Source organism: Erinaceus europaeus, chromosome 21 (genome assembly GCF_950295315.1).
Source record: "Erinaceus europaeus chromosome 21, mEriEur2.1, whole genome shotgun sequence".
Lineage (NCBI taxonomy): Eukaryota > Metazoa > Chordata > Mammalia > Eulipotyphla > Erinaceidae > Erinaceus > Erinaceus europaeus.
In genome coordinates, this window is record NC_080182.1 from 40387934 (window position 1) to 40415299 (window position 27366).

At 41.7% G+C, this 27366-nt stretch overlaps 2 protein-coding genes across 2 annotated transcripts in view; one reads left to right on the plus strand and one right to left on the minus strand.

The window, feature by feature from the left end:
• RAB5A (RAB5A, member RAS oncogene family) overlaps positions 1 to 1669 on the plus strand; it is a 36209-nt gene extending 34540 nt beyond the window's left edge. Inside the window, exon 5 of the mRNA XM_007529678.3 lies at positions 277 to 1669. Coding sequence (XP_007529740.1) covers positions 277 to 392 — 116 coding nt within the window. The 3' untranslated portion in view covers positions 393 to 1669. The remainder of the gene's footprint in view (positions 1 to 276) is intronic.
• Positions 1548 to 27366, minus strand: PP2D1 (protein phosphatase 2C like domain containing 1). The gene is made up of 3 exons (XM_007530018.3): positions 27192 to 27366; positions 18513 to 19537; positions 1548 to 2679 (listed from the first exon to the last, which is right to left on the minus strand). The coding sequence occupies exons 1-3, from the start codon at positions 27212 to 27214 to the stop codon at positions 1868 to 1870; spliced, it is 1860 nt and encodes a 619-aa protein (XP_007530080.2). The 5' UTR covers positions 27215 to 27366; the 3' UTR covers positions 1548 to 1867.

The following is a 27366-nucleotide window of genomic DNA, read 5'->3' on the forward strand; positions in this document are numbered from 1 at the left end:
ACGCAGAAAAGGGTGCTGCATGAGGCGGCCATTTTGGCTAGCTCCACGTGGCCCGAACTGCTGCACTCTCACCCAACTCTGTAGTGCCCGTGCAAATAAAGGACTGTGTTCCCTCTCCGCTCCAAATCTCCTCTCTCTGTCTCCTCCATGTCGCATCCTGACACCTGGCGCCGAGCATGAAGTCTCTTGATAAATTGTGATAAATGGAAAAAATAATTATAAGTAATTCTAATGGAAACATTCTAATTATATTTCTTTTTATAATTTTCCTACCAGCTAAAAAGTTGCCAAAGAATGAACCACAGAATCCAGGAGCAAATTCTACTAGAGGAAGAGGAGTAGACCTTACTGAACCCACACAGCCAACCAGGAGTCCGTGCTGTAGTAACTAAACGTCCAGTCTGAACTAGCTGGAATATTCTTCTGCTTCCTAAATGTTAGTAACAGTGGAATTGGAGCATTTAACCAGCCCAGTATGACTTCCAAAAAGAAGAGACTTTAGAGTCAAGTTTCTAATACAGAATTATTTTAAGTGTTTTGAACTTAATTTTTAATAACATGCATGTGACCCTCTGACTAACGTTTCAGGAGTAGGAAGGAAATGAAGGTTTTGTGTACACTTGTTTTCTTGGAAAGTTAGGGGGCTCATTTCTCATCACGGGATATAGATAAATAACTCTGAACCCACAGTTAACCAGCCATTTCTATGAAGACATCTATGAAAATATTCTGAATGTATTAATTTAGGGTTTTAAATAATATATGAGGTTCCAAAAGTATTTATGTTTAGCTACCATATTCTGGCAACTGGTAATTTCTCATACTATCTAAAGTACACATTCCACATTTTAACCAATTAGACACAAGGAAATAGTTCCACATCTTTGGGGGGGGAGGAGATGATCACTAATGGCAACTAAATTATAACCAGCTCTTTAATTTTCAGCTGGGGGTGAACAATGAAATACAACCTCAACTTGTTTTAGGAATGTGAAACTGATAAATGCATCTTAATAGTGTTCCCTTTCAAACGTGAGTTCTCCAACAGAAAATGAAACCAGATGTCTAGGATTCCTGTTTAATCACTGCTGACCATTAAAATATGGGTCTTGTTTGTTTGGGGCCAGGGAGAGGGGGCTTTTGCTCCCTTTGGACATAATATAGTCAATGCACTAACAATTATGTACATTCAACCTTGATTATTTTAAATTTGGTCTTCACCTGTACTGTAAATAGGGTATTGCATTGTTGTCTTATGTGTTTATTTCTTTTCTGTAATATTTAAGAGTTGCTTAAAGTATACAAAATGTACAGTTACTAAAACTGCTAATTTTCCTTTCCTCCTTTGTTCCTACACAGCTAAGACCATAATAAACTATGTATCTGTAATTTGTAACATAAATATTGAACATGTTAGTAACAATCTTGCAGCCTCGTTTTCCAAAGTTCATTTTATTTTGATCAGTTCAGTATATTGCACTAATCGTTTTAGGTATTTTCATTATATGAAATCTACCATGTGTCGGAGTTGATTTAATCTATTTAAATGTTGAACTGCTAGCAGAACTTGTACATTTACAGTAATTCAGAATTAGTAAGGAAAACAGTTCACCAGTGTTTAGTTTTATATTGAGGTGCTCAGGTTGGAATAAAGTGGTATAAAAAGAAATTGCTGGGTTTTTTCTCTTTTTTTGGCATGGAGCAGTGAACATAAATGTTATGCCCTATAATGTACTTTTATATTTTTCTTTACTACTTTCTTAAAAATGACTTGCATGGTATTGTTGTGTCACCCTAATCTAGTTAGTTGAAAAATTGTCTTTACGGAGTTATATTTTTGTACACTGGATAATCAGAACTTTATTTTTCATGTCAGAAGTTGATACTCACTTCCACTGAGAAGTATTACCATAACTGTGATGTTGTTTCTGGAACCTGCTGCTAAAGCAGCATTTACAAGTTCACAGCTAATATATTCAGCTGCACTTTTGTAGAATCTCTCAGTGAATGATTCTTTTTCTTTACTTGAATCTTTTGGTGCAGCATCCATGCTAGTTGGCCCATCAGCTTCTTTCCCAGTGTAAAGAGCATAGTTGGTTGTTTCTGGTTGGAATGTTTCTGTTTTTCCAGGATTATCTATGAAATGCTTAGAATATTTTGTATCGGGTAGTTCTTTTGAATACAGAGTTGTTAGACTTTCTTTAGATTCAGATTTAGACTGAAACAGTAAGTGGATGTTATTTTCAGGCTCAATAATGTTTGGCTTATTAGCTGGAGAAAGCAGAAAATTTTCTGATGGTAGATACTTACTTTCTATGATAGAATAATAGGAACTTTTATATACTTCAAATGTTGTCATTGCCAGAGCAGTGACTTCCTTTGTATCCATAACTTCCCAAAGTCCACTAGTGGCTAAAATAAGGAATTGGCATAAGATGTCTATTGGTACAGAGATAGTTTGAGGTGCTGGAATAATGAATCTTTTCAGTCTGGGATTTCCATGAAATCCGAGTCCTCGTGTCGTTTTTATTTGCCCTTCTAGGAGCCCGTGTGGTTCATTTGAACTGATTGTGGCTCCACTCTGAAGTACTCTTCTCCGTTCACTTGTGTTTCGTGTGGTGTGATCTTTGGTTAGGCAAAAACCTTTCCCATTTCTGCATAAGACTGCTTCCACGTTACCTGAAAGAATTTTTTAATTGATCTAGAGATTTAGTAATCAATTATTAAAGTATGCTGTTAAATTTATTGTTTCAGTACATAACACAGTTGACTAAGGGTTTTTTAAATATGTGCAATATATTACTGGATGATTCACAGTGATTGAGATTTCAAACTGGAAGATGAGTTTTTAAGCATCTTAGTGTTTACAACTTAAAGTTTAAAAATGATGTTTTTAATACTAAAATAGCTAAGTGTTAAAAATACTGTATTTAGTACTAAAATAACTGGTGACAGATACTGAAAATAATTTCTATGAAACAGTTTCCAAATATTAATTGTGTGTAGTCAAGAGTTGAGTGCTTCACTAATATATTCCATAAAACACACTTCTAAATGTTTAATAAATGTCTTCATTAAAAACACAAACTTTGATTTTTTTTTTTTTAATGGAGTTTGACAGTTACAAAGTAAGTATAAAACCTAAACATTCTATAGGTATGGGTGTTTGATAATAGAAAATGACTGTTACATGGTTAATTTTTTTAGGTTCCTATAATGTGGTTAAAAATGAGTTAATTGAGAATGGGGAGACAGCATCATGGTTCTGCAAAAGACTTTCATGCCTGAGGCTCTAAGGTTCCAGGTTCAAGCCCCAGCACCAGCATAAAACAGATCTGAGCAGTGCTCTAATCCTTCTCTCTGAACTTCTCTGTCTCACTAAAACTAAGTTGATTGCCCTGTAAAGAACATGATATGCACCATACACATACTAAATGGAATTACAACCAGCCAACATTAAACCCTTTGATTAAAAGCTGGAATCTTAAAAGTTGATTGCAGGACTGAGAAAATGGTGGTTTGCGCAACAGCCATTAATGCACGGGAGCTAGAGGTACCAAATTCAATCCTGTGTACCACTGGGAGTCAGTTTAGCAGTACTCTGGCAGAAAAACGAAAATCTGGGTGAGGATAGATAGCATAATGGTTATGCAAGGAGATGCTCCTGCCTGAGGCTCCAAAGTCCCAGGTTCAATCCCGAGTGCCAGCGTAAACCAGAGCTGAGCAGTTCTCTGGTAAACACGAAAGAAAAAAACAAAAAACTGACTGCAGTTTTCTCATGGTTCAGATGAAATAAAACATCTTGAACAGATTGAGATGTGGCTATACCACCAACTCAAAGAAAATTTATTTTCCCCAGGTTTTTCGGAACATAACTGTACATTCTGGACACGCTTTTCTTTCTCTTTCTGACCTGTGTTCCTCTGCAATTGCTGGTGGTGCCTGGGCTTGGACTGGAACCTCTCACACAAACTGGTTTTACTTGACACACAGTCAGTTACTTTTAGAAGTCAGAATTTTCAAACCTAGTGTTTGGGGGACCTTAGAATTGTGTTGCTTTGCGAGTTCAATACTAATCTGCCAGCTCTTTAGGTATAAGAATCTGAGTGTAGGAAGGAAGGTTGCGGTCTAGACAGTTAAGTTAGTGTGGCTAGACAGAACACAAGCTGGTGACGCAGCAGTGGCAGGCACAGGCAGGAGCTCTTAGCTGAGAATTACAGCTGAGCTAGTAGGTGGATATGGAAAATGTTGTTGTATATGTGCACAGGGTTTGTTTGAAATAGGCAAAACCACTTCCACGATATTTGTGTCAAGCTAAAACCATCAAAAAAATCATATTTCTCTGCTGTGTGATTTTGAAAAGAATTTAATATACAGGGAGTTACCGTGGAAGTTCTCAGCAGGGGGCTTGGTGGATGTAGGCTCCTATGTTATGCCCTTTTAAATTACCTTTTTTTGTTTGTTTTATTTACCAGAGCACTGCTCTGCTCTGGCTTATGGTGGTGCAGAGAACCCGGGACTTTGGAACCTCAGGCATGAGAGTCTTCTTGCAGAACCATTATGCTCTCTACTCCTGTCCCCGTATTTCTTTCATCAGAGACCAAGAATACCATTCCAGCCTCCAGTAGTAGTGCCAGAGCTGGAACACTGAGCCCATGAGTGTTCAAGTCCTACATTCTACCCACTGAACACTTGTTCAGCCACTGTTTGCCATGTTTATTTCTTCCCTGAATTGCTCTCAAATAGTAGGAAATGCTATTTTAGTTCCTTACACTCAGCATAGTAAAACTTGCTAGAAGCAACATTAAATCCTTTTTGGAATTTTCATTCTACAATTACTTCACTAAGCAAAAAAAAATTAATTTCTGTGATAGTTTATTAGTGTTGATAGAAAGTATAATTTAGGGAGTAGCACAGTGGGTCAAGCGCACCTGGCACAAAGCACAAGGACTGGAGTAAGGATCCTAGTTTGAGCCCCTGCTCCCCACCCACAGGGGAGTCACTAAACAGGTGGTGAAGCAGGTCTGCAGGTGTCTGTCTCTCCCCCTCTCTGTCTTGCCCTCCTCCCTCCATTTCTCTCTGTTCTATCCAAAAGAAAAAAGTACCTAGGGGTCAGGTAGTGGTGCACCTTTTTGAGTATTCACATTACAGTGCACAGGGACCCAGGTTTAAGCCCCTGGTCCCCACCTGCAGTGGGAAAACTTCACAAGTGGTGAAGCAGGGCTGCAAGTGTCTCTGTCTCCCCCTCTTCTCTCAATTTCTCTCTGTATCCAATAATAAAATTTAAAAAATAAAAGTATCTTCTAAACAACTCACCTAATTAAACCTAAACTGATGGTGTATGAAAGAAAAAAAACTAATAATTGCCCGGTGTCAGCTATCCAAGCATGTAGCCCAAAAAGTAGAAAATAAGTAACACCAGAGTCATGGGATGTGACGGGTGAAACCCACGAAGATTCAGTGTCGGGCCAGCGAGATGGCTCAACTGGTAGGATTCTAGATGCTAAACCCCATAGCACTTCTGGGACACTCTTATCTGTCTGGGTGAGAAAGTTCAGAACAGTGAAGCCCAGTAGTAACCATAAAAGAGAATAAGAAATTTGGCTTTCAGAGCTAATTTTACTTCCTGAACAGAGTACATGGCTATATCAACTACATAGGCAGTGAGCTTAAATCTAGGCTAGAATGTTGAACAATTTTCAGGGAAGATAGGAACACTGCCCATGCCCAGAGTGTAAGACAAAGAACAACTCTTGCAGTGAAGAGGGAGGACAGGCTGGCTTTAGAAATAGGTTCATGTGAGTGTGCACATACAAATGCAAAACTGATCATTTTGAATATAGCAGTAGTGGGAGAGACTGCTCTTCAGAAACTAACAAAAAATGGAGTAGGGTTACTGGAGGAATGACATGTTCAGGATACTGGGGATTTGCATCATTCTTGAGATTCTACTCAAGCCATTTAAGATGGCATGTAAAGTCACAGGAAGTGTTTTTATGTAATGGTCAGTGAGGTTATACTTCCTCCTGAAATTTCCTGCTGATCTCCGATGCTTGGAAAAGAAGGGTGCTACTCATAATAACAGATTGACCTCTAGAATCCCAAACAATTTTAGATCTAGATGAACAAAATTGAGTCGTGTTGTTTTTGCAATTAAAGCTGCTAACATTGTTGAAGATAGTAGGAATGTTTGAAGTACTGGAGGGAGAAAAGTTGAAATTTTAACATTGGTCAGAAAAAGCAAGAAGCTATGATGAAAGAGTGGCCTACAATTTTTTAAAATGACTTCATGTAGAAGAATTAGCATAGGGAAGTGGGGGGAGGTGGGAGCCAGACCTATTTGGGCTTAAATCCCAACCTTGTGTTTGTGTGACATTGACTAAACCATTTTAATTTTTTGAGAGGTTCATTCTCCATCTGCAGTTGGGGGTGGGGATATTGTGACTAAAATAATAAGTAGATACTTGATGATATGTTACTCTTCTTTGTGGCCTATAAAGGAGAAAGTGTTCTAAGAGAAGCTATCCAAAAGAAATGTTGCTTAAACTGCTTAAACATTCGTGAAGACAAGAACTGTTTAAAGAAAACCTACATTAAGAACGAGTTTGTGACTTGACCTTCTTCAGCTCTGCAGTAGCCTTGGAGAACTATGGGATTATGCTACCACATAGAAGTACTGTGAAAAAGGGGGCGTTTCATAGCAGTCTGCTGTGGTGCATCTCCTCTGTCACCCTCTATCTGGAAGAAGAAGAAAAAGAAGGGGGGAGAAAAGGTACTGGATGATGGAATTGTGCAGGTGCAAAGTTGCAAAGAAGCCCTAGTAGTGGAAAGAAGGTAGAAAAAAAGTATAACTCTGAGGCAGTGAAAGTATTTGAAACTGACAAAAAAGAACTAAGGAGAACAAGCCTGGCGAGACAGCTCACTTGCAACTCATCTGCCTTGCCATGCACGCCACGCCACTCAGGCTTGAACTTCGGCCCCCACAGCACTGGCGGAAGTCTCAACTCGATAGTATCTCTCTCCCTCGTTTTCTCTGTCTCTGAGAAATAGCCTGGAACAGTGAATCCCCAGTGGTGTCAGGAGAGGAGAGCGGGAAAGTAGGTGGGCTGAGAAATGAGAAATCATAGGAAATTACGAAAAAAGATTGAGCTCTGACAGAGTTTGACTGAGAAGTACAGCATCCAGAATTCAGTCCCAGGCACTGCTCATGCCAGAGTGCTACTCTGGTCTTTTTTTTTTTTTTTTTTTAGAGATTTTATTTATTAATGAAGATAGGAGGAGAGAGAGAGGAAAAAAAAAGAAAAAGAACCAGCCACCATTCTGGTACATATACTGCCGGGGATTGAACTCAGGACCTCACACTTGAGAATCCAGTGCTTTATCCATTGCACCACCTCCCGGACTACTGTGTCCATCTCTTTATCTGGTAGAATAGTTAGTTTTAGGGGCCAGGCAGTGACATACCTGATTAAGCACACAGAGAACCATGCGTAAGGATCCTGGTTCGAGCCACTGCTCCCCATTTGCAGGGGGACACATCACGAATGGTCAAACAGGTCTGCAGGTGTCTATCTCCCTCTCTGTCTCTCTCAGTTTCTGTTCTGTCAGATAAGAGGGGGGAAAATGGCTGCCAGGAGCCAGGAATTTGAAGTACCAGCACCAAGCCCCCGTGATAACCCTGGGTGGCAGAAAAAAGTAAGTAAATTATAAATGGGGCCAGTGGCACACCTGGTTGGGTGCACATGTTACAATGCGCAAGGACCCAGGTTCAAGCCCCTGGACTCCAACTGCTTGGCAAGAGGTAAAGCAAGGCTGCAGGTGTCTCTCTGCCTCTCTCCCTCTCTGTCATTCCTTCCCTCTTGATTTCTAGCTGTCTGTCCAATAAATAAAGATGAAAATTGTAAAAAATGACTAAATACAGAATGAAATTTTTTTTTAAGTTTCTTGTGACCCAATGCTCTGGCTTCTCCCCCTCCTCCCATTAGTGAATAAAAAGTTATGAAAAACTCATTACAGAGAAAAAAGATATTTCAGGGGAGGGGAGGACCTGTGGTGTCACACTGAGTAGAGCGCACATATTGAACCTGAGTTTAAACCCTGGTCTCCACCTGCAGAAACAAACTTCACAAGCAGAGGAGCAATGCAGCAGGTATCTCTTCATTCTCCTGCTAGCTCTCTACATATTTCTGTCTCTATAAGAAATAGGGGAGGAAGTAAAAAAAATATTGACCCCTGTGGAGGACAGTCTGGAGAACTCTCAGAAGGCTAGAAATGGACCCACCCTATGACCCTGAAATTCCTCTTTTGGGGATAGATCCTAAGGATCCCAACACATCCATCCAAGAAGATCTGTGTACACATATGTTCTTGGCAGCACAATTTGTAATAGCCAAAACCTGGAAGCAACCCAGGTGTCCAACAACAGATGAGTGGCTGAGCAAGTTGTGGTCTAGATGCACAATGGAATAGTACTCTGCTGTAAAAAATGGTGACTTCACCATTTTCAGCCCATCTTGGGTGGAGCTTGAAGAAATTATGTTAAGTGAGATAAGTCAGAAACAGAAAGATGAATATGGGATGATCTCTCACATGCAGAAGTTGAAAAACAAGATCAGAAGGGAAAACAAAGCAGAACTTGGACTGGAGTTGATATATTGCACCAAAGTAAAAGACTCTGGGGTGGGTGGGAGAGGGCTCAGGTCCTAGAACATGATGGCAGAACAGAATCTAGTAGGGGCGGGGACTGAATAATGTTATGCATGTACAAACTATTGGATTTTACTGTTGACTGTAAACCATTAATCCGCCAATAAATTAGGGAATCAGGTGGTAGTGCAGCGGGTTAAGCGCAAGTGGTATGAAGCACAAGGACCGGTGTAAGGATCCCGGTTTGAGCCCCTGGTTCCCCACCTGCAGGGGAGTCGCTTCACAGGCAGTGAAGCAGGTCTGCAGGTGTCTGTCTTTCTCTTCCCCTCTGTCTTCCCCTCCTCTCTCCATTTCTCTCTGTCCTATCCAACAATGAGGACATCAATAACAATAACTACAACAATAAAACAAGGACAACAAAAGGGAATAATTTTTTTAATTGCCATTCTGTGACTAGAGTCATTCTCTCATATTATACACTCACTTTTTTTAAAGATTTATTTGTTAATGAGAACCAGACATCACTCTGGTACATGTGCTACCAGGGATTGAACTCAGGACCTCATGCTTGAGAGTCCAATGTTTTACCCACTACACCATCTCCTGGACCACACAATTTTTTTTTTTAATTAAGAAAATATCGAGGCTAGAAAAATAGCTCAAGCTCACTTGGATAGTGCTCTGCTCTGCCTTGTTTGTGCTTTGCACTGTTTGCCATGCTGTGACACTGAAGGAAGCTTTGGTGCTGAGGCCTCCCTCCCCCCCACCCGTGTGTGTGTGTGTGTGTGTGTGTGTGTGTGTGTATGCACGTGTGCGCGTGTGCATGCATAAATATTAATAAAGAAGTTGTAACAGACAAAACTTTTGGAGTTGACAATTATAGTAACTGAAATGAGAAAATTCAGTAGAAAAGGCTAAATATCAAGATTTACACTGGCAGAAGAATTTTGTTAATTGGCCTGAAAATAATAATATGAAAATGTTAAGGCAAAGGGAACAAAGTCTCAGAGCCCTATAAGATAACACCAACCCTCCGGAGGCGGAGCTACGAGCAGCAGATCGCTTTCTCTCCTCTCCTCTCCTCTCCTGGATCAACTAGGAATACCAAAGGAGACCACCCGGACCGAAACAAGACAGGACTAGAATGACCACAGAAACCCAGTAAATCACCCGTGAGTACAAACACGCGTGGCTGGTGACAGGAGAGAGGGGCCTAAGGAGAGATTAAGTGACTGCTAACAGTTCGACAGTTTGTCAGTGGAGACACCACCTCCAGTCTGCTCCACCAACAAGGGGACAGGTGAAGGGAGGAGAGGACTCCCCAGAGACTCACCAAGTACAACTCTGAGTCTCCATTGCTACTACCCTCAGAATCTGGAGCAGCAACAGGGAGGGACACCAGGGTACAGAGATCTAACCGGGAAACTCAGGAGAAGACCTATACCTCGGTGGCATAGCTGAGGGGCTGTGAAAGTCTCTTTGCATAACCACTGGATTATCTCTGCCACACCCTGCTTTATCTCTTGGTCAGGAGTCATTAAGCCAAGAAGCCTATTGATAGTTTAAAAGCCCTCAGGCTACCATAGCCTACAGGGGAAAAAAAAAAAAGGCTTTTACACCACTGAACTCCAACTCAGGGATTGAAAAAACTGTTAACTTATATAAAATGGTTAAAACAACAAGAAAAAATAATGGAGACTCGAACCAGGACAAGAGTCCAGCTAAAAGTCCTCCAGAGGGCGAAGCACAAAACAACGAGTTCAACATCCAAACATTAGCTAAGGAAATAATAACAGGAGTGAGTAAAGAATTTGAAAAAATTGTAATCAGAAATGCAGGAACAACAAATGAGAATATGGAAGAAAATTCTAATAATCTCATGGTTATTAAAGAGCTGAAAGCTGAAATTGCTGAGCTAAGAAGGCAACTAGCTGAACAAGTTAAAACAGTATCAGAGCAGGGCAACAAAATAGATGAACTCCAGAAAGCAGTAGAGGGCAGAGAGAATAGAATCAATGAGGCTGAAGACAGAATTAGCAAGATTGAGGATGAATTAGAGACAACTAAAAAAGAAGTAAGAGATCTCAAAAAGAGATTAAGAGATGCTGAAAACAACAACAGAGTCCTATGGGATGACTTCAAAAGAAACAATATACGCATTATTGGCTTACCAGAGGAAGAAAGAGAAGGGGAGGAAGAAAGCGTTCTCCAGGCTATAATAGCTGAAAATTTCTCTAGTCTAGACAACACCAAAGACATAAAGATTCAAGAAGCCCAGAGGGTCCCAAACAGAATTAACCCAGACCTAAAGACACCAAGACATGTCATACTTAGATTGGAAAGGAATAAGGATAAAGAAAGGATCCTCAAGGCTGCAAGAGAAAAACAAAGAGTCACCTACAAAGGAAAACCCATAAGATTAGCAGCAGACTTCTCCATACAAACACTACAGGCCAGAAGAGAATGGCAAGATATCTATCGAGTGCTCAATGAGAAAGGCTTTCAGCCAAGAATACTATATCCTGCTAGATTGTCATTCAGACTAGATGGAAGCATCAAAACCTTCTCAGACAAGCAACAGTTGAAGGAAGCAACCATCACCAAGCCTGCCTTGAAAGAAGTTCAGAAAGGTTTCCTATAAACAACCAGACCACCACAAATAGAATATATATCAAAACACTCTAAAACTCTACGAATGGCGTTAAAATATCTTCAATCTTTGATATCAATAAATGTGAATGGCCTGAATTCACCTATTAAAAGACACAGAGTAGGAAGATGGATCAGAAAACACAACCCAACAATATGTTGTCTACAGGAAACTCACCTAACTCAACAAGACAAACACAGACTTAAAGTGAAAGGATGGAAAACTATCATTCAAGCCAATGGCCCACAAAAAAGGGCAGGAACAGCTATTCTCATATCTGACGTGATAGACTTTAAAATACATAAGATTAAAAAAGATAGGAATGGACACTACTTAATGCTCAGAGGATCAGTCAATCAAGAGGACTTAACAATTATTAATATCTATGCACCCAATGAGAAGCCATCTAAATACATCAAACTTCTACTGAAAGAGCTACAGCAATATATTAACAGTAACACAATCATAGTAGGGGACTTCAACACCCCACTCTCTCAACTTGACAGATCATCCAGGAAGAAAATCAGTAAAGACATAAGGGAGCTAAATGAAGAGATAGATAAACTAGAACTATTGGACATTTTCAGAGTCATTCATCCCAAGAAACTGGAATACACATTTTACTCAAATCCACATGGATCATTCTCAAGGATAGACCATATGTTAGGCCACAAAGACAGCATCAGCCTATTCAAGAGCACTGAAATCATCCCAAGCATCTTCTCAGACCACAGTGGAATTAAACTAACACTTAACAATCAACAAAAGATTAGTAACAGTACCAAAATGTGGAAGCTCAACAGTACACTTCTTAACAACTTCTGGGTCAAAGAGGAAATCAAGGAAGAAATCAAAATGTTTCGAGAGTTCAATGAAAATGAAGACACAAGCTATCAAAATATTTGGGACACAGCTAAAGCAGTCCTAAGAGGGAAGTTCATAGCTATACAAGCACACATTAGGAAACAAGGCACAAATAAACAGCCTGATTGCACATCTTAAAGACCTAGAAGAAGAACAACAAAGGAACCCTAAAGCAACCAGAAGGACAGAAATTACTAAAGTTAGGGCAGAAATAAATAACATTGAGAATAGGAAAACCATACAAAAGATCAATGAAAGTAAATGTTGGTTCTTCGAAAGAGTAAACAAAATCGACAAACCTTTAGCCAGACTCACAAAACAAAAAAGGGAGAAGACCCAAATAAATCGGATAGTAAATGAAAGAGGAGATATCACAACAGACACTGCAGAAATTCAACATACCATGCGAGGCTTCTATGAACAACTATATGCCACCAAGTTAGAGAACCTGGAAGAAATGAATGATTTCCTAGATACCTACCAACTTCCAAAACTAAGTAAAGAGGAAGTGGATAATATGAACAGGCCCATCACAGCTAATGAAATTGAAACAGTTATCAAAAATCTCCCCAAAAATAAAAGTCCTGGACCAGATGATTTTACAAATGAATTCTACAAAACCTTCAAAGAAGAACTAATACCTCTACTTTTAAAAGTCTTCCAGAAGATTGAAGACACTGGAATACTCCCTGCCAGCTTCTATGAAGCCAACATCACCCTGATACCAAAAGCAGACAGGGACACAACCAAAAAAGAAAACTACAGACCAATATCTCTGATGAACAAAGATGCGAAAATATTGAACAAAATTCTAGCCAACCGGATACAGCAGTATATCAAAAAGATTGTTCATCATGACCAAGTGGGGTTTATCCCAGGCATGCAAGGTTGGTTTAATATACGTAAATCAAACAATGTGATCCACCACATTAACAAAAGCAAGACCAAAAACCACATGGTCATATCAATAGATGCAGAGAAAGCCTTTGACAAAATACAACATCCCTTTATGATCAAAACACTACAAAAAATGGGAATAGATGGAAAATTCCTGAAGATAGTGGAGTCTATATATAGCAAACCTACAGCCAACATCATACTCAATGGTGAAAAACTGGAAGCATTTCCCCTCAGATCAGGTACTAGACAGGGCTGCCCACTATCACCATTACTATTCAACATAGTGTTGGAAGTTCTTGCCATAGCAATCAGGCAGGAGCAAGGAATTAAAGGCATACAGATTGGAAGAGAAGAAGTCAAACTCTACTTATTTGCAGATGACATGACAGTATACATGGAAAAACCTAAGGAATCTAGCAAGAAGCTTTTGGAAATCATCAGGCAATACAGTAATGTGTCAGGCTATAAAATTAACATTCAAAAGTCAGTGGCATTCCTCTATGCAAACACTAAGTTAGAAGAAATTGAAATCCAGAAATCAGTTCCTTTTTCTATAGCAACAAAAACAATAAAATATCTAGGAATAAACCTAACCAAAGAAGTGAAAGACTTGTATACTGAAAATTATGAGTCACTACTCAAAGAAATTGAAAAAGACACAAAGAAGTGGAAAGATATTCCATGCTCATGGGTTGGAAGAACTAAAATCATCAAAATGAATATATTACCCAGAGCCATCTACAAATTTAATGCTATCCCCATCAAGATCCCAAGCACATTTTTTAGGAGAATAGAACAAATGCTACAAATGTTTATCTGGAACCAGAAAAGACCTAGAATTGCCAAAACAATCTTGAGAAAAAAGAACAGAACTGGAGGCATCACACTGCCAGATCTCAAACTATATTATAGGGCCATTGTCATCAAAACTGCTTGGTACTGGAACATGAACAGACACACTGACCAGTGGAATAGAATTGAGAGCCCAGAAATGAGGCCCCACACCTATGGACATCTAATCTTTGACAAAGGGGCCCAGACTATTACATGGGGAAAGCAGAGTCTCTTCAACAAATGGTGTTGGAAACAATGGGTTGAAACATGCAGAAGAATGAAGCTGAATCACTGTATTTCACCAAATACAAAAGTAAATTCCAAGTGGATCAAGGACTTGGATGTTAGACCAGAAACTATCAGATACTTAGAGGAAAATATTGGAAGAACTTTTTTCCGCATAAATTTTAAAGACATTTTCAATGAAACGAATCCAATTACAAGGAAGACTAAGGCAAGTATAAACCTATGGGACTACATCAAATTAAAAAGCTTCTTCACAGCAAATGAAACCACTACCCAAATCAAGAGACCCCTCACAGAATGGGAGAAGATCTTTACATGCCATACATCAGATAAGAGTTTAATAACCAACATATATAAAGAGCTTACCAGACTCAACAACAAGACAACAAATAACCCCATCCAAAAATGGGGGGAGGAATTGGACAGAATATTCACCACAGAAGAGATCCAAAAGGCCGAGAAACACATGAAAAAATGCTCCAAGTCTCTGATTGTCAGAGAAATGCAAATCAAGACAACAATGAGATATCACTTCACTCCTGTGAGAATGTCACACATCAGAAAAGGTAACAGCAGCAAATGCTGGAGAGGATGTGGGGTCAAAGGAACCCTCCTGCACTGCTGGTGGGAATGTCAATTGGTCTAACCTCTGTGGAGAACAGTCTGGAGAACTCTCAGAAGGCTAGAAATGGACCTACCCTATGACCCTGCAATTCCCCTCCTGGGGATATATCCTAAGGAAACCAACACATCCATCCAAAAAGATCTGTGTACACATATGTTCTTGGCAGCACAATTTGTAATAGCCAAAACCTGGAAGCAACCCTGGTGTCCAACAACAGATGAGTGGCTGAGCAAGTTGTGGTATATATACACAATGGAATACTACTCAGCTGTAAAAAATGGTGACTTCACCGTTTTCAGCCGATCTTGGATGGACCTTGAAAAAATCATGTTGAGTGAAATAAGTCAGAAACAGAAGGATGACTATGGGATGATCTCACTCTCAGGCCGAAGTTGAAAAACAAGATTAGAAAAGAAAACACAAGTCGAACCTGAAATGGAATTGGAGTATTACACCAAAGTAAAAGACTCTGGGGTGGGTGGGTGGGTGGGGAGAATACAGGTCCATGAAAAATGATGAATGAAATAGTGGGGGTTGTATTGCTAAATGGGAATCTGGGGAACGTTATGCATGTAAAAAAAAAAAAAAAAGAAGTAGAAACGCAAAGCAGAAATTGACTGAGTTTGGAGTATGGCACCAAAGTAAGAAAGCAGAAGTATACTAGAGTTTGCAGTGAGTACCTCCCTAATACTTCCTCTCCACTTTTCCAAGCTTTGGGTCCATGATTGCTCAACAATTTGTTTGGCTTTGTATGTTAACTCTCTTTTCAGTCACCAGGTTCCAGGTGTCATCAGGATGCCGGCCTGACTTCCCTGGATTGAAGATACCACCAATGTGTCCTGGAGCTCAGCTTCCCCAGAGACCCACCCTACTAGGGAAAGAGAGAGGCAGACTGGGAGTTATGGACCGACCAGTCAACACCCATGTTCAGTGAGGAAGCAATTACAGAAGCCAGACCTTCTACCTTCTGCAACCCACAATGACCCTGGGTCCATGCTCCCAGAGGGATAGAGAATGGGAAAGCTATCGGGGGAGGGGGTGGGATATGGAGATTGGGCGGTGGGAATTGTGTGGAGTTGTACCCCTCCTACCCTATGGTTTTGTTAATTAATCCTTTCTTAAATAAAATAAAAAAAAAAGATAACACCAACCCTACAAATATACATATAATGGGAGCTCAAGAAGGAAAGGAGAAAAAGAAGTGCATAAAAAAAAAGAGAAATTCCAAAAAGTTGAAGTAATGTCTGAGAAGTTCCCAAATTTGATGAAAAGAATTCACTGGTACATTCGAAAGCTCAGCAACCTCCAAGTGGGACATGTTAGCAAGCCCCAGGTCCCCACCTCAGGAAGAAAGCTTCGCAAGCAGTGAAGCAGGGCTGCAGGTGTCTCTCTTGTCTCTCCCTCTCTATCACATTTCCCCCCTCAATTTCTCTCTGTCCTATCAAAATAAAAGTTTTAAATCCCTCTCTCCGTTGTTACTGGTCATCTCTATCAGGAACAACACAAGAGACCCCTTTGTGGGCCCCCATAGGACCTTGCCCTCAACTTGGATCAACAACAGGAGAGAATGTTCCATCCTCTGAAGGGAGGCTGGACAACATACTCTATGCTACACCTGAGGAAGATGGGTCCTGATATTGGGGCAGCCTGAAATGTTCCTACTCATGACCACAGAATGTGAGCTCAGATCTACAGGGATGCAGAGGTCACATAGGTTCCTAAGCTGAATATGGGCCCCAGACCACATCAAATCGATGGGGATTACAGTAAATATTTGTACACCTTTCCCATATTAGGGAGCTACTCTCTTCCCTGATCCAGCTTTCTGGTCCTTTTCCAGCCATGACATCACGTCCCCAGACAAATAACTTGGATCTACCTGCATGTCAGATTTCACACTCGGGGTGGGGGGGGGGAAAAGAAACTAGTATAGCCACAAGCCCTTTGGAATAGAACTAAAATATGCCTACTAGCTCTCTACAAAACAGAGGAACCCCCAACTCTTTATCTGCACTATTCCAGCCTTTAAGTTCATGATCAACAATTTGTTTGGCTTTATATGTTAACTTTCTTTTCAGCCACCAGGTTCCAGATGCTACCATGATGCTAACCAGACTGCCCTGGACAGACAACCCCACCAATGTGTCCTGGAGCTCTGCCTCCCCAGAGCCCTGCCCCACTAGGGAAAGAGAGAGGCAGGCTGGGAGTATGGATCCACCTGTCAACGCCCATGTTTAGCAGGGAAGCAGTTACAGAAGCCAGACCTTCCACCTTCTGCATCCCACAATGACCCTGGGTCCATACTCCCAGAGGGTTAAATAATAGGAAAGCTATCAGGGTGGTGGGAATTGTGTGGAGTTATATTCCTCTTATCCTATGGTTTAGTCAGTGTTTCCTTTTTATAAATAAAAGAGTTTACTACTTAAAACACATGATAGTCAAAGTTGAAAAGAGAAAAATATTGAAGGTAATATGAGAAAAGTGACTCAAACAGGACCGGGGTGACAGGAAGGCGGAGTAGAGGCAGAACAAATGCCTCACACACATGAGGTCCTGGTTCAGTTCTTACATTCCCTTTAAAAATAGAAATAGGAGTAGGGCGGTAGCACATTGGGTTAAGCACAGGTGGTGCAAGAACTGACATAAGGATCCCGGTTCGAGCCCCCGGCTCCCCACCTGCAGGGACGTCGCTTCACAGGTGATGAAGCAGGTCTGCAGGTGTCTGTCTGTCCCTCCTCTGTCCATTTCTCTCTGTCCTATACAACAACAATGACATCAATAATAATAGCTACAACAATAAAAAACAAGGGGAATAAATAAATAAATAAAAACTATTTTAATGAGAGTGAGAGACTAGAACACAGCTTAACTCTGCTTTATGGTGTGCTAGGGATTGAATTTGTCCTAAGAGTCTCAGGTGTTAAAAGTCTCTTTACATAACCATTATGTGATTTCTCCAGTCCTATTTCACAACTTGATTTACTATTTAAACAGAGAAAATATTTCACATGCTTGGCTCTTGGTTCCCTATGTTGTTGAGGTCCTGGGACCTATCTATTAAACAGTGTTATGAATTTAAAAACTCCAAATTGGTCACTTGCATAATAAAGAATTCCAATGTAGGGAGTCGGGCAGTAGCACAGCCGGTTAAGCACACATGGTGCAAAGCTCAAAGACCAAGCTAAGGATCCCGGTTTGAGCTCCTGGCTCCCCACCTGCAGGGGAGTCGCTTCACAGGTGGTGAAGCAGGTCTGCAGGTGTCTGTCTTTCTCTCCCCCTCTCTGTCTTCCCCTCCTCTCTCCATTTCTCTCTTGTCCTATCCACCAACGATGACATCAATAACAACAACAATAATAATTACAACAATAATTAAAAAAGAGCAACAAAAGGGGAAATAAATATATTTTTAAAAATTTTTAAAAAGAATTCCAATGTATTCTTTCTCAGATGTGTGTCACACGAATTATAAATAAACAGCCTATTTATACTGCTACCACACTTAGAAAACTAAATGATCTGGTTAGATTTCATATATGTGCCTCCTTAAAAAATAATCACGGTTATTTTTGTATCTGAAATCTGCACTAAAACTGTACAGTCATCAATCATTTCTTAAGCTACTCAACAGGGTTTATAGGCATATGTAGTTGACTCAACAGACCACTGAATAATTGTGGAACCGTGTAAGACTTTACCACCTGGAATAAAAAATGTTGACCTGTACCCTGCCACTACCAAGATACACACCAGTGTTTGCGATATGCAGCACTCCGGAAAGTATTTGTGATGTCCTTTTGAAAAGACCACGGTTGTCAATGGATTTTTTCCAACTCCTCTTCACAGTGGGATTTTTAGTCTTGTCTTCCAGAATGCAAGTAACTGCAGAGCAGCCACTCCACTGAACCCTGGAGACTTCTTTTCTTCCTAGACGTAAAAGTCTGTCCATCCTCCAAAATGCTTTGGCAAAGGCTTTGTGTATGCTCTCGTACTCACCTGCTGGTGGTGCTTTGATCACTTTCTTTGTAAAGAAATCTTCGGTGGCTGTGTAGTGTTCCTTAAAGACTGTGCCAAAGGAATTGATTAGATTTTGCTCTTCAAGGGTCATTTGGTAGGAAGGATCAATCCTGGAAAGCTGATGGAGAAGTAAAACTGGGAGTTCCGTTGATGCCAAGTCGGCCGCAGAGGCACCTTTATGCCCAGCAAACAAGCTAAAAAAGCACACGTTTGGCTTACTGCCGAAATTGTTCACTACGGTGACTTTATCATTCATGTCAGCCTTCCATGTAGAATTCCTGTCTGCACAAATGGCGACTCCTTTAATCAATAGGGTGGAAATGTTTTCAGTATAGCTGGAATTCCCGGGACTGCTTTCACAAATCTTGTAATATTCTGGCAGTTCTTTTTTCCAGAGAAGCTCAAAAGCGCTATTAATGCTGTGTAGGTGCTTTTCAGTGAGTGTAGATGACGACAGCAGTTTAGCGATGATCAGCTTTCTTTGAAGAATTATCTCTGAGGACCCTAGTCGCTTAATGCCATCCCACTGGACGCCCAGCGTGGCCAGAGCTACATGTCTTTTTTTATGGTGGAAAGTTCCAGGTATGTCAATTTCACGGTTGCACGTGGAGCAGGGAAATGTGGGGTCTTGTGTGTAGTAATCTTGCTGAGTTACTTCAGAGACTCGAGGGATCTTGCTCCTCTTCTTTCTAAATGGTTTTCTTCCTACTGGGGTTGGTATTTCCTCCTCTGAAGTGTTTCTTGCTCTCATATACACCCTGCAAACAGGATGGAAGATGTCAACAAGCCTGGAATGATGCAGTGACAGTTTCTTCCAATAGCCTCTTGTTTTTTGGTAATTGGCTTTGACTCTACTTGATTAAATAGGCCAAGAAATTAATTAGGACAAACCTACACAATTGAGTGTCCTGTGTATATGTGAATGAAATTGGGCAAACCTTCCACAAAACCATGGAGCCATTTAAGAAAAGCAGTCAGAGATATGCAGACAGCACTATATCCCAGTTTTGAGACCTTTGAATATGATTTCAAATATAAGTCTAATTCTTTTTGTAGTCCACTGTCTCAAATAACTGTCCTAATTGAAGGATCTCCAAGAAAATGAAGAGGAGATACCAAAATCAAGCAGAATAATGAAAAACGTTGACATAGAGAATTTCTTTAGGATTATACTGCAGAAGTGTAGGCTAACTAAGGAAAGGAAAGGAAAGATGTAGGCACGCTAAGTGATAGGGGCCAAAAAGAATAGAATGAATACCATATAATCTCGTTCACAGGCAGAAGTTAGGAAAACAACTTAAAAGTGGGTCCAGATTTGGTATATTACATGAAAGCAAAGGACTGTGGGGAAGGAGGGGAGAGAGGGAAAGACTTCAGTGATAAATGAAATGGTTCACTCCATTATAGATGAAAAGAATTCATATATGGTCTGCCCACAATAAGATTTAAAATCACACAAGCAGTGGTGCTCCCAGTTGAATACATGTCCCCATGTGCAAGCACCTGGGTTCAAGTTCCCAGTCCCACATGTAGACAGAAAGCTTCCTGAGAGGTAAAGTAGAGCTTCAGGCCTCTCTTTCTCTCTCTCTCTCCTCCCCTCTCTCTCTCTCTCTCAGATATTTTATTCATTCATTCATTTTTTTTTTTTTTTTTTACCAGAGCACTGCTCAGCTCTGGCTTGTGGTGGGATGGGAGATTGAACCTAGGATTTATTTTTTATTATTGTTTTTAATATTTATGTATTCCCTTTTGTTGCCCTTGTTTTATTGTTGTAGTTATTATTGTTGTTGTTATTGATGTTGTTGTTGGATAGAACAGAGAGAAACGGAGAGAGGAGGGGAAGACAGAGAGGGGGAGAGAAAGACAGACACCTGCAGACCTGCTTCACCGCCCGTGAAGCGACTCCCCTGCAGGTGGGGAGCCGGGGTTCGAACAGGGATCCTTACGCCGGTCCCTGCGCTTTGCGCCACGTGCGCTTAACCCACTGCGCCACCGCCCGACTCCCAGTAAAATCTTTTTTAAGAAATAAAGGAGACAAGCAAGACTAGGGAGATGTGCAGGAGAAGTGGGCAGGAGCTGCATGTTGTATCCCCAGTACTGAGCCGAGCAGTGCTGTGGTCCAAAACCAGCACAGGCTAAACAAGCGACTTGAAAATGCTTTGCTCCTTTCATTACTTGTATTCAGTTCTTTTTCTTTTACCAGAGAACTGCTCAGCTCTGGTTTATGGTGGTATGAGGGTTTGAACTTGGGACTGTGAGTCTTCAGGCATGGGAGTCTCTTTGCATAGTTATTATGCGTTCTACTCCCACTCGTGCATTCAAGTCTCTAAAGTACATGACTGAAGTAAATATAGCTTCTCGTTCATGGAGTGAAACGTTACTTACAGATTTCCCCTTCATAAACACATCTACAACTGTCATCCTATTAGCAAGTCTTCCTGGCTTTGCCTCACTGATTTAGTTTTGTTTATCTTAATGAAGTGATTTTAAACAACACAGAAACAAAAGCTTATAATGAGCCTTCAACCAGCAGCATTTTTTCATTCTTAGTTTCTCTGTACCCTCGGCCTATGTGTTTGTTTGATTGGGATAGTTTAAAAGCAAAACCCCAAGTTGTATCATTTGGTCAATAGACACTTAGTCTCATCCATATATTTATTTAATGGACATCCTTCCTTTCTTCCGTCTCTGAGACAGGTCAGCTCCCGTGCACAGCGCACAGATGCGTGAAGCGTGTGCTCTAGTTTAATGCACAGGCGGGTGACATTTGTGCTCTGCTACTAAAGCCCAAGATGGGGCGTCCGGCAGGAGCGCAGTGGGTTAAGCTCACGTGGCACAAAACGCAAGGACCAGCGTAAGGATCCTGGTTTGAGGCCCCACCTGCAGAGGAGTCGCTTCACAGGCAGTGAAGCAGAGCTGCAGGTGTCTGTCTTTCTCTCCCCCTCTCTGCCTTCCCCTCCTCTCTCCATTTCTCTCTGTCCTATCCAACAATGAACAACATCAACAGTGGTAATAATAATAACCACAACGAGGCTATGGCAACAAAAGGGGTGAAAAATGGCCTCCAGGAGCAGTGGATTCATGGTGCAGGCACCAAGCCCAGCAATAACCCTGGAGGAAAAAAAATAATAATAATAATAAATAAATAAAGCAGAAGATGGGTAAAGCCTGTGCTCCGCTTTTAACACCAGGAAGGAAGGAGTCTGCACTGCCACCCATGTACTCACACAAAGTCTTGAGCAAAGCAGACAGAATTCTGGACAAGCCTCATGACTCAACAGGGCAGAGCCCCAGGAAGAATGGCATCTTGAAACCTAAACTACTCTTGATCACAATAGAAAAATATTTGTAGTGGTCCGGGAGGTGACACAGTGGATAAAGCATCGGACTCTCAAGCATGAGGTCCTGAGTTCAATCCCCGGTTGCACATGTGCCAGAGTGATGCCTGGCTCTTTCTCTCTCCTCCTATGTTTCTCATTAATAAATAATAAAATCTTAAAAAAAAAAGAAAAATATTTGCAAAAGATCCAAAGCAAAAATGAAGGGAATGGCAGGGGCTAAGCAGTGGCATACCTGGTAGAAATTGCATGTAACAACGCTCAGGGACCCAGGTTCAAGTCCTTGGTTCCCACCTGCATGGGGGAAGCTTCACCAGTGGTGAAACAGTGCTACATATGTCTTTCTCTCTCTCCCTTTCTATCTCTCCTTCCCCCCTTAATTTGTCTATGCAAATTTTGTCTATACAGGAACAAATCTTAATGAAAAATCAAGGGAATGGTAAATTAGCAGGAGGAAAACTCAAGCTAATGAAACAGTCAAGCAGCAACTTAGAAAAACAAGATGGGGGGGGAGAGTCGGGCGGTAGCCCAGCGGGTTAAGCAGAGGTGACGCAAAGCGCAAGGACCAGCGTAAGGATCCTGGTTCGAGCCCCCAGGTCCCCACCTGCAGGGGAGTCGCTTCACAGGTGGTGAAGCAGGTCTGCAGGTGTCTGTCTTTCTCTCCCCCTCTCTGTCTTCCCCTCCTCTCTCCATTTCTCTCTGTCCTATCCAACAATGACGACATCAGTAATAACTACAACAATATTAACTACAACAATAAAACAAGGGCAACAAAAGGGAAAATAAATAAATAAATATTTGAAAAAGATAAAAGAAGATGGGGGCTGGGTGGTGGCATACCTGGCTAGGTGCACAGACTGTAGTGTGCAAGGATGTGTGTTCAAGCCCCTGGTCGCCACCTGCGGAGGGAAAACTTGCCAAGCTTTGGAGCTGGGTGGCAGGTAGTTCTCTGTCTCTTTTCCTCTCAGTTTCTGTCTTTATCCAATAAATAAAGATAATAAAAAAAATTCAAAAGGAAAAGAAAAATTACACATAGAAAAAGAAATAGGTACAGCTTTTTTTTTTTTTCTTGCCTCCAGAGTTATTACTGGGGCCTGGTGCCTACACCACGAATCCACTGCTCCTAGAGGCCATTTTCCCCATATTTGTTGCCTTGTTGTTAATGTGGTTACTGGATAGGCCAGAGAGAAATTAAGAGAGGAGGGGGAGAGACAGACACCTGCAGACCTGCTTCACCGCCTGTGAAACGACTCCCCTGCGGGTGGGGAGCCAGGGGCTCGAACCATCCGAATCTTTAAGCAGGTCCTTGCACTTGGCACCACATGTGCTTAGCCCACTGTGCTACTGCCCGACTCCCTGGATGCAGCTTTTAATGGGAGAGATTTTAAGTTCTGGTCAAAATGTATAGTAACTTTTTTATCTGCTATTATTTGATATCAAAAAATGTTTTTTTTTCTTTTTTCTTTTATACACAGGGTTACTGTTGGAGCTCTGAACCTAAATGATTTGACCTCTCCTAGGGAATTCTTCTCTTAGACAGGAGATGAGAGACAGAGGGGAAGAAGAAGGCAGAGAGTGCCACAGGACGGCTGTAAGGACGCCCCATGCCACAGGACTGCTGTAAGGATGCCCCATGCCACAGGACGGCTGTAAGGACGCCCCATGCCACAGGACGGCTGTAAGGACGCCCCATGCCACAGGACTGCTGTAAGGACGCCCCATGCCACAGGACTGCTGTAAGGACGCCCCATGCCACAGGACGGCTGTAAGGACGCCCCATGCCACAGGACGGCTGTAAGGACGCCCCATGCCACAGGACTGCTGTAAGGACGCCCCATGCCACAGGACGGCTGTAAGGACACCCCATGCCACAGGACGGCTGTAAGGACGCCCCATGCCACAGGACTGCTGTAAGGACGCCCCATGCCACAGGACGGCTGTAAGGACGCCCCATGCCACAGGACGGCTGTAAGGACGCCCCATGCCACAGGACGGCTGTAAGGACGCCCCATGCCACAGGACGGCTGTAAGGACGCCCCATGCCACAGGACTGCTGTAAGGACGCCCCATGCCACAGGACTGCTGTAAGGACGCCCCATGCCACAGGACGGCTGTAAGGACGCCCCATGCCACAGGACGGCTGTAAGGACGCCCCATGCCACAGGACTGCTATAAGGACGCCCCATGCCACAGGACTGCTGTAAGGACGCCCCATGCCACAGGACGGCTGTAAGGACGCCCCATGCCACAGGACTGCTGTAAGGACGCCCCATGCCACAGTGTTGGTATGCATGAGACCCCTTCTGTTTCATTTGGTTTAAATCCCCCCTGCTTAACACTATTCTATTTACATAACCACTTCATTCTATTTACATAACCGCTGTTAACAAGCACCACCCTCCCTCCAGGGCATTGGTTCAATCCCCACTGTTTCATGATATGTTTTTGCTCCACCCCTCTCCTTGTCACACCCTGATCCTCTCCTTGTCACACTCTGATTGTCACCAGTCACTTTTCTCTCCACCCTCTCTATGTCACATCCTGTTTCCACCCTACTTGGCAAGTATATATAAAGACAGCATTGTGAGTTTTACAGTACCTTGAGTTTAGCTTAGCTCCTCTTAGATTATGCTGCGTCCTGCATGAATAAAGAGATACTGCCTACAGCTCAACCATGAGTCCCTGGTCATCTGTTACCCGCCCGTGAAGCCAGCCTGGCGAAAACAACATAAACCATCGAAAACAACACCACAGGACTGCTGTAAGGATGCCCCATGCTCCCATGAGCTGGCCAGGACCTCACACCCAGGTCCTCTTTCAAAAAGCATGTGCTGTGCCAAGTGAGCTCTCTCCCAAACCCCAGAGTTTTTGATCTGCCAAGACAATATAGAAGATCCTTTATTTCTACAATACACCTAAAGTCAGCTCTTCATATCAGAACTTAAATCTGGAGCCAGAGAAGACCTAGAATTGCCTAAACAACCTTGAGAAAAAAGAACAGAACCGGAGGCATCACACTCCCAGATCTCAAATTGTATTATAGGGCCATTGTCATCAAAACTGCTTGGTACTGGAACATGAATAGACACACTGACCAGTGGAATAGAATTGAGAGCCCAGAAGTGAGCCCCCACACCTATGGACATCTAATCTTTGACAAAGGGGCCCAGACTATTACATGGGGAAAGCAGAGTCTCTTCAACAAATGGTGTTGGAAACAATGGGTTGAAACATGCAGAAGAATGAAACTGAACCACTATATTTCACCAAACACAAAAGTAAATTCCAAGTGGATCAAGGACTTGGATGTTAGACCACAAACTATCAAATACTTAGAGGAAAATATTGGCAGAACTCTTTTCCGCATACATTTTAAAGACATTTTCAATGAAACGAATCCAATTACAAGGAAGACTAAGGCAAGTATAAACCTATGGGACTACATCAAATTAAAAAGCTTCTTCACAGCAAAAGAAACCACTACCCAAACCAAGAGACCCCTCACAGAATGGGAGAAGATCTTTACATGCCATACATCAGACATTAGACAAGAGACTAATAACCACAATATAGAAAGAGCTTGCCAGACTCAACAACAAGACAACAAATAACCCCATCCCAAAATGGGGAGAGGTCATGGACAGAATATTCACCACAGAAGAGATCCAAAAGGCCGAGAAACACATGAAAAAATGCTCCAAGTCTCTGATTGTCAGAAATGCAAATAAAGACAACAATGAGATACCACTTTACTCCTGTGAGAATGTCATATGTAAGAAAAGGTAACAGCAGCAAATGCTGGAGAGGTTGTGGGATCAAAGGAACCCTCGTGCACTGCTGGTGGGAATGTCAGTTGGTCCAACCTCTGTGGAGAGCAGTCTGGAGAACTCTCAGAAGGCTAGAAATGGACCCACCCTATGACCCTGAAATCCCTCTCCTGGGGATATATCCTAAGGAACCTAATACACCTAATACATCCAAAAAGATCTGTGTACACCTGTGTTCTTAGCAGCACAATCTGTAATAGCCAAAACCTGGAAGCAACCCAGGTGTCCAACAACAGATGAGTGGCTGAGCAAGTTGTGGTCTATATACACAATGGAATACTACTCAGCTATAAAAAATGGTGACTTCACCGTTTTCAGCCGGTCTTGTATGGACCTTGAAAAATTCATGTTAAGTGAAATAATTCAGAAACAGAAGGATGAATATGGGATGATCTCACTCTCAGGCAGAAGTTGAAAAACAAGAGCAGAAAAGAAAATACAAGTAGAACCCGAAATGGAATTGGTGTATCGCACCAAAGTAAAAGACTCTGGGGTGGGATGGGGGGGACTACAGGCCCAAGAAGGATGACAGAGGACCTAGCAGGAGTTGTATTGTTATGTGAAAAACTGAGAAATGTTATGCATGTGCAAACTATTGTATTTACTATTGAATGTACAACATTAATTCCCCAATAAAGAAATTTTAAAAAAAGAACTTAATCTTTCTGTTTTGGGGGAATTACCATCATATAGGTCTCTCTCACCTGTAGCCACTCAGAGTATAATCAGTTATGTGAATTCACTCACTCATTCATTCAACAAATGCTTCAATATATTAGGCACTATTTTATTTGCTAGGGATTCAGTAGTGAAAAAAAAGGAGTTCTGCTCTGTGATGAAGTTTATATTCCAGCTGTTCTGGGAGGTGGTGCACTGGATAAAGCTTTGGACTCTCAGCATGAGGTCCTGAGTTTAATCACCAGCAGCACATGTGCCAGAGTGGTGTCTGGCTCTTTCTCTCTCTCCTCCTTTCTCATTAATGAATAAATAAAATATTTTTAAAAGTTTATATTCCAATATGAAGGAAATATTCAGATACATAATATTAAATAGAGAAGTATTATCATGAATAACAGAATAAAAGTATAAACGGGTAGAGGCCCTCTTTTGCATAAAAAGTACTCAGAAGAATTTATCCCTCCACAATATTCATAGCCAAAGAAAGTCAAGTACATGAAAATAATATGGCAGATAGAATGGATGCATTGACGACCTTTGTTATGGGCTACAACATGAAGAACACTCACCTGCAAGCACTGTGGAAAGACATTTTCCTTTAGAATGGTTACTTTCCTTTGTACTGTCTTTATCACCTCCCCCCAGTCTCTGCTCCTTCAAGTTGGGTAGTGACAGTGATGGCCGCAGTAGAGGTGGTAATGCTGGTGGTCATGGGGGTGGTGGAGGTCCTTCCACTGACTTAAC

What these genes read in the sequence shown, in the direction of transcription:
- PP2D1 (XM_007530018.3), bottom strand. Translation starts at nt 27,214, where the DNA reads ATGTCTTTCCACAGTGCTTGCAG. An exon ending in TCTTTCCACAGTGCTTGCAG is followed by an intron (nt 19,538 to 27,191) that starts GTGAGTGTTCTT and finishes TCCTGTTTGCAG; the next exon opens with GGTGTATATGAGAGCAAGAA. An exon ending in GCTGCATATCGCAAACACTG is followed by an intron (nt 2,680 to 18,512) that starts GTGTGTATCTTG and finishes AAATTCTTTCAG; the next exon opens with GTAACGTGGAAGCAGTCTTA.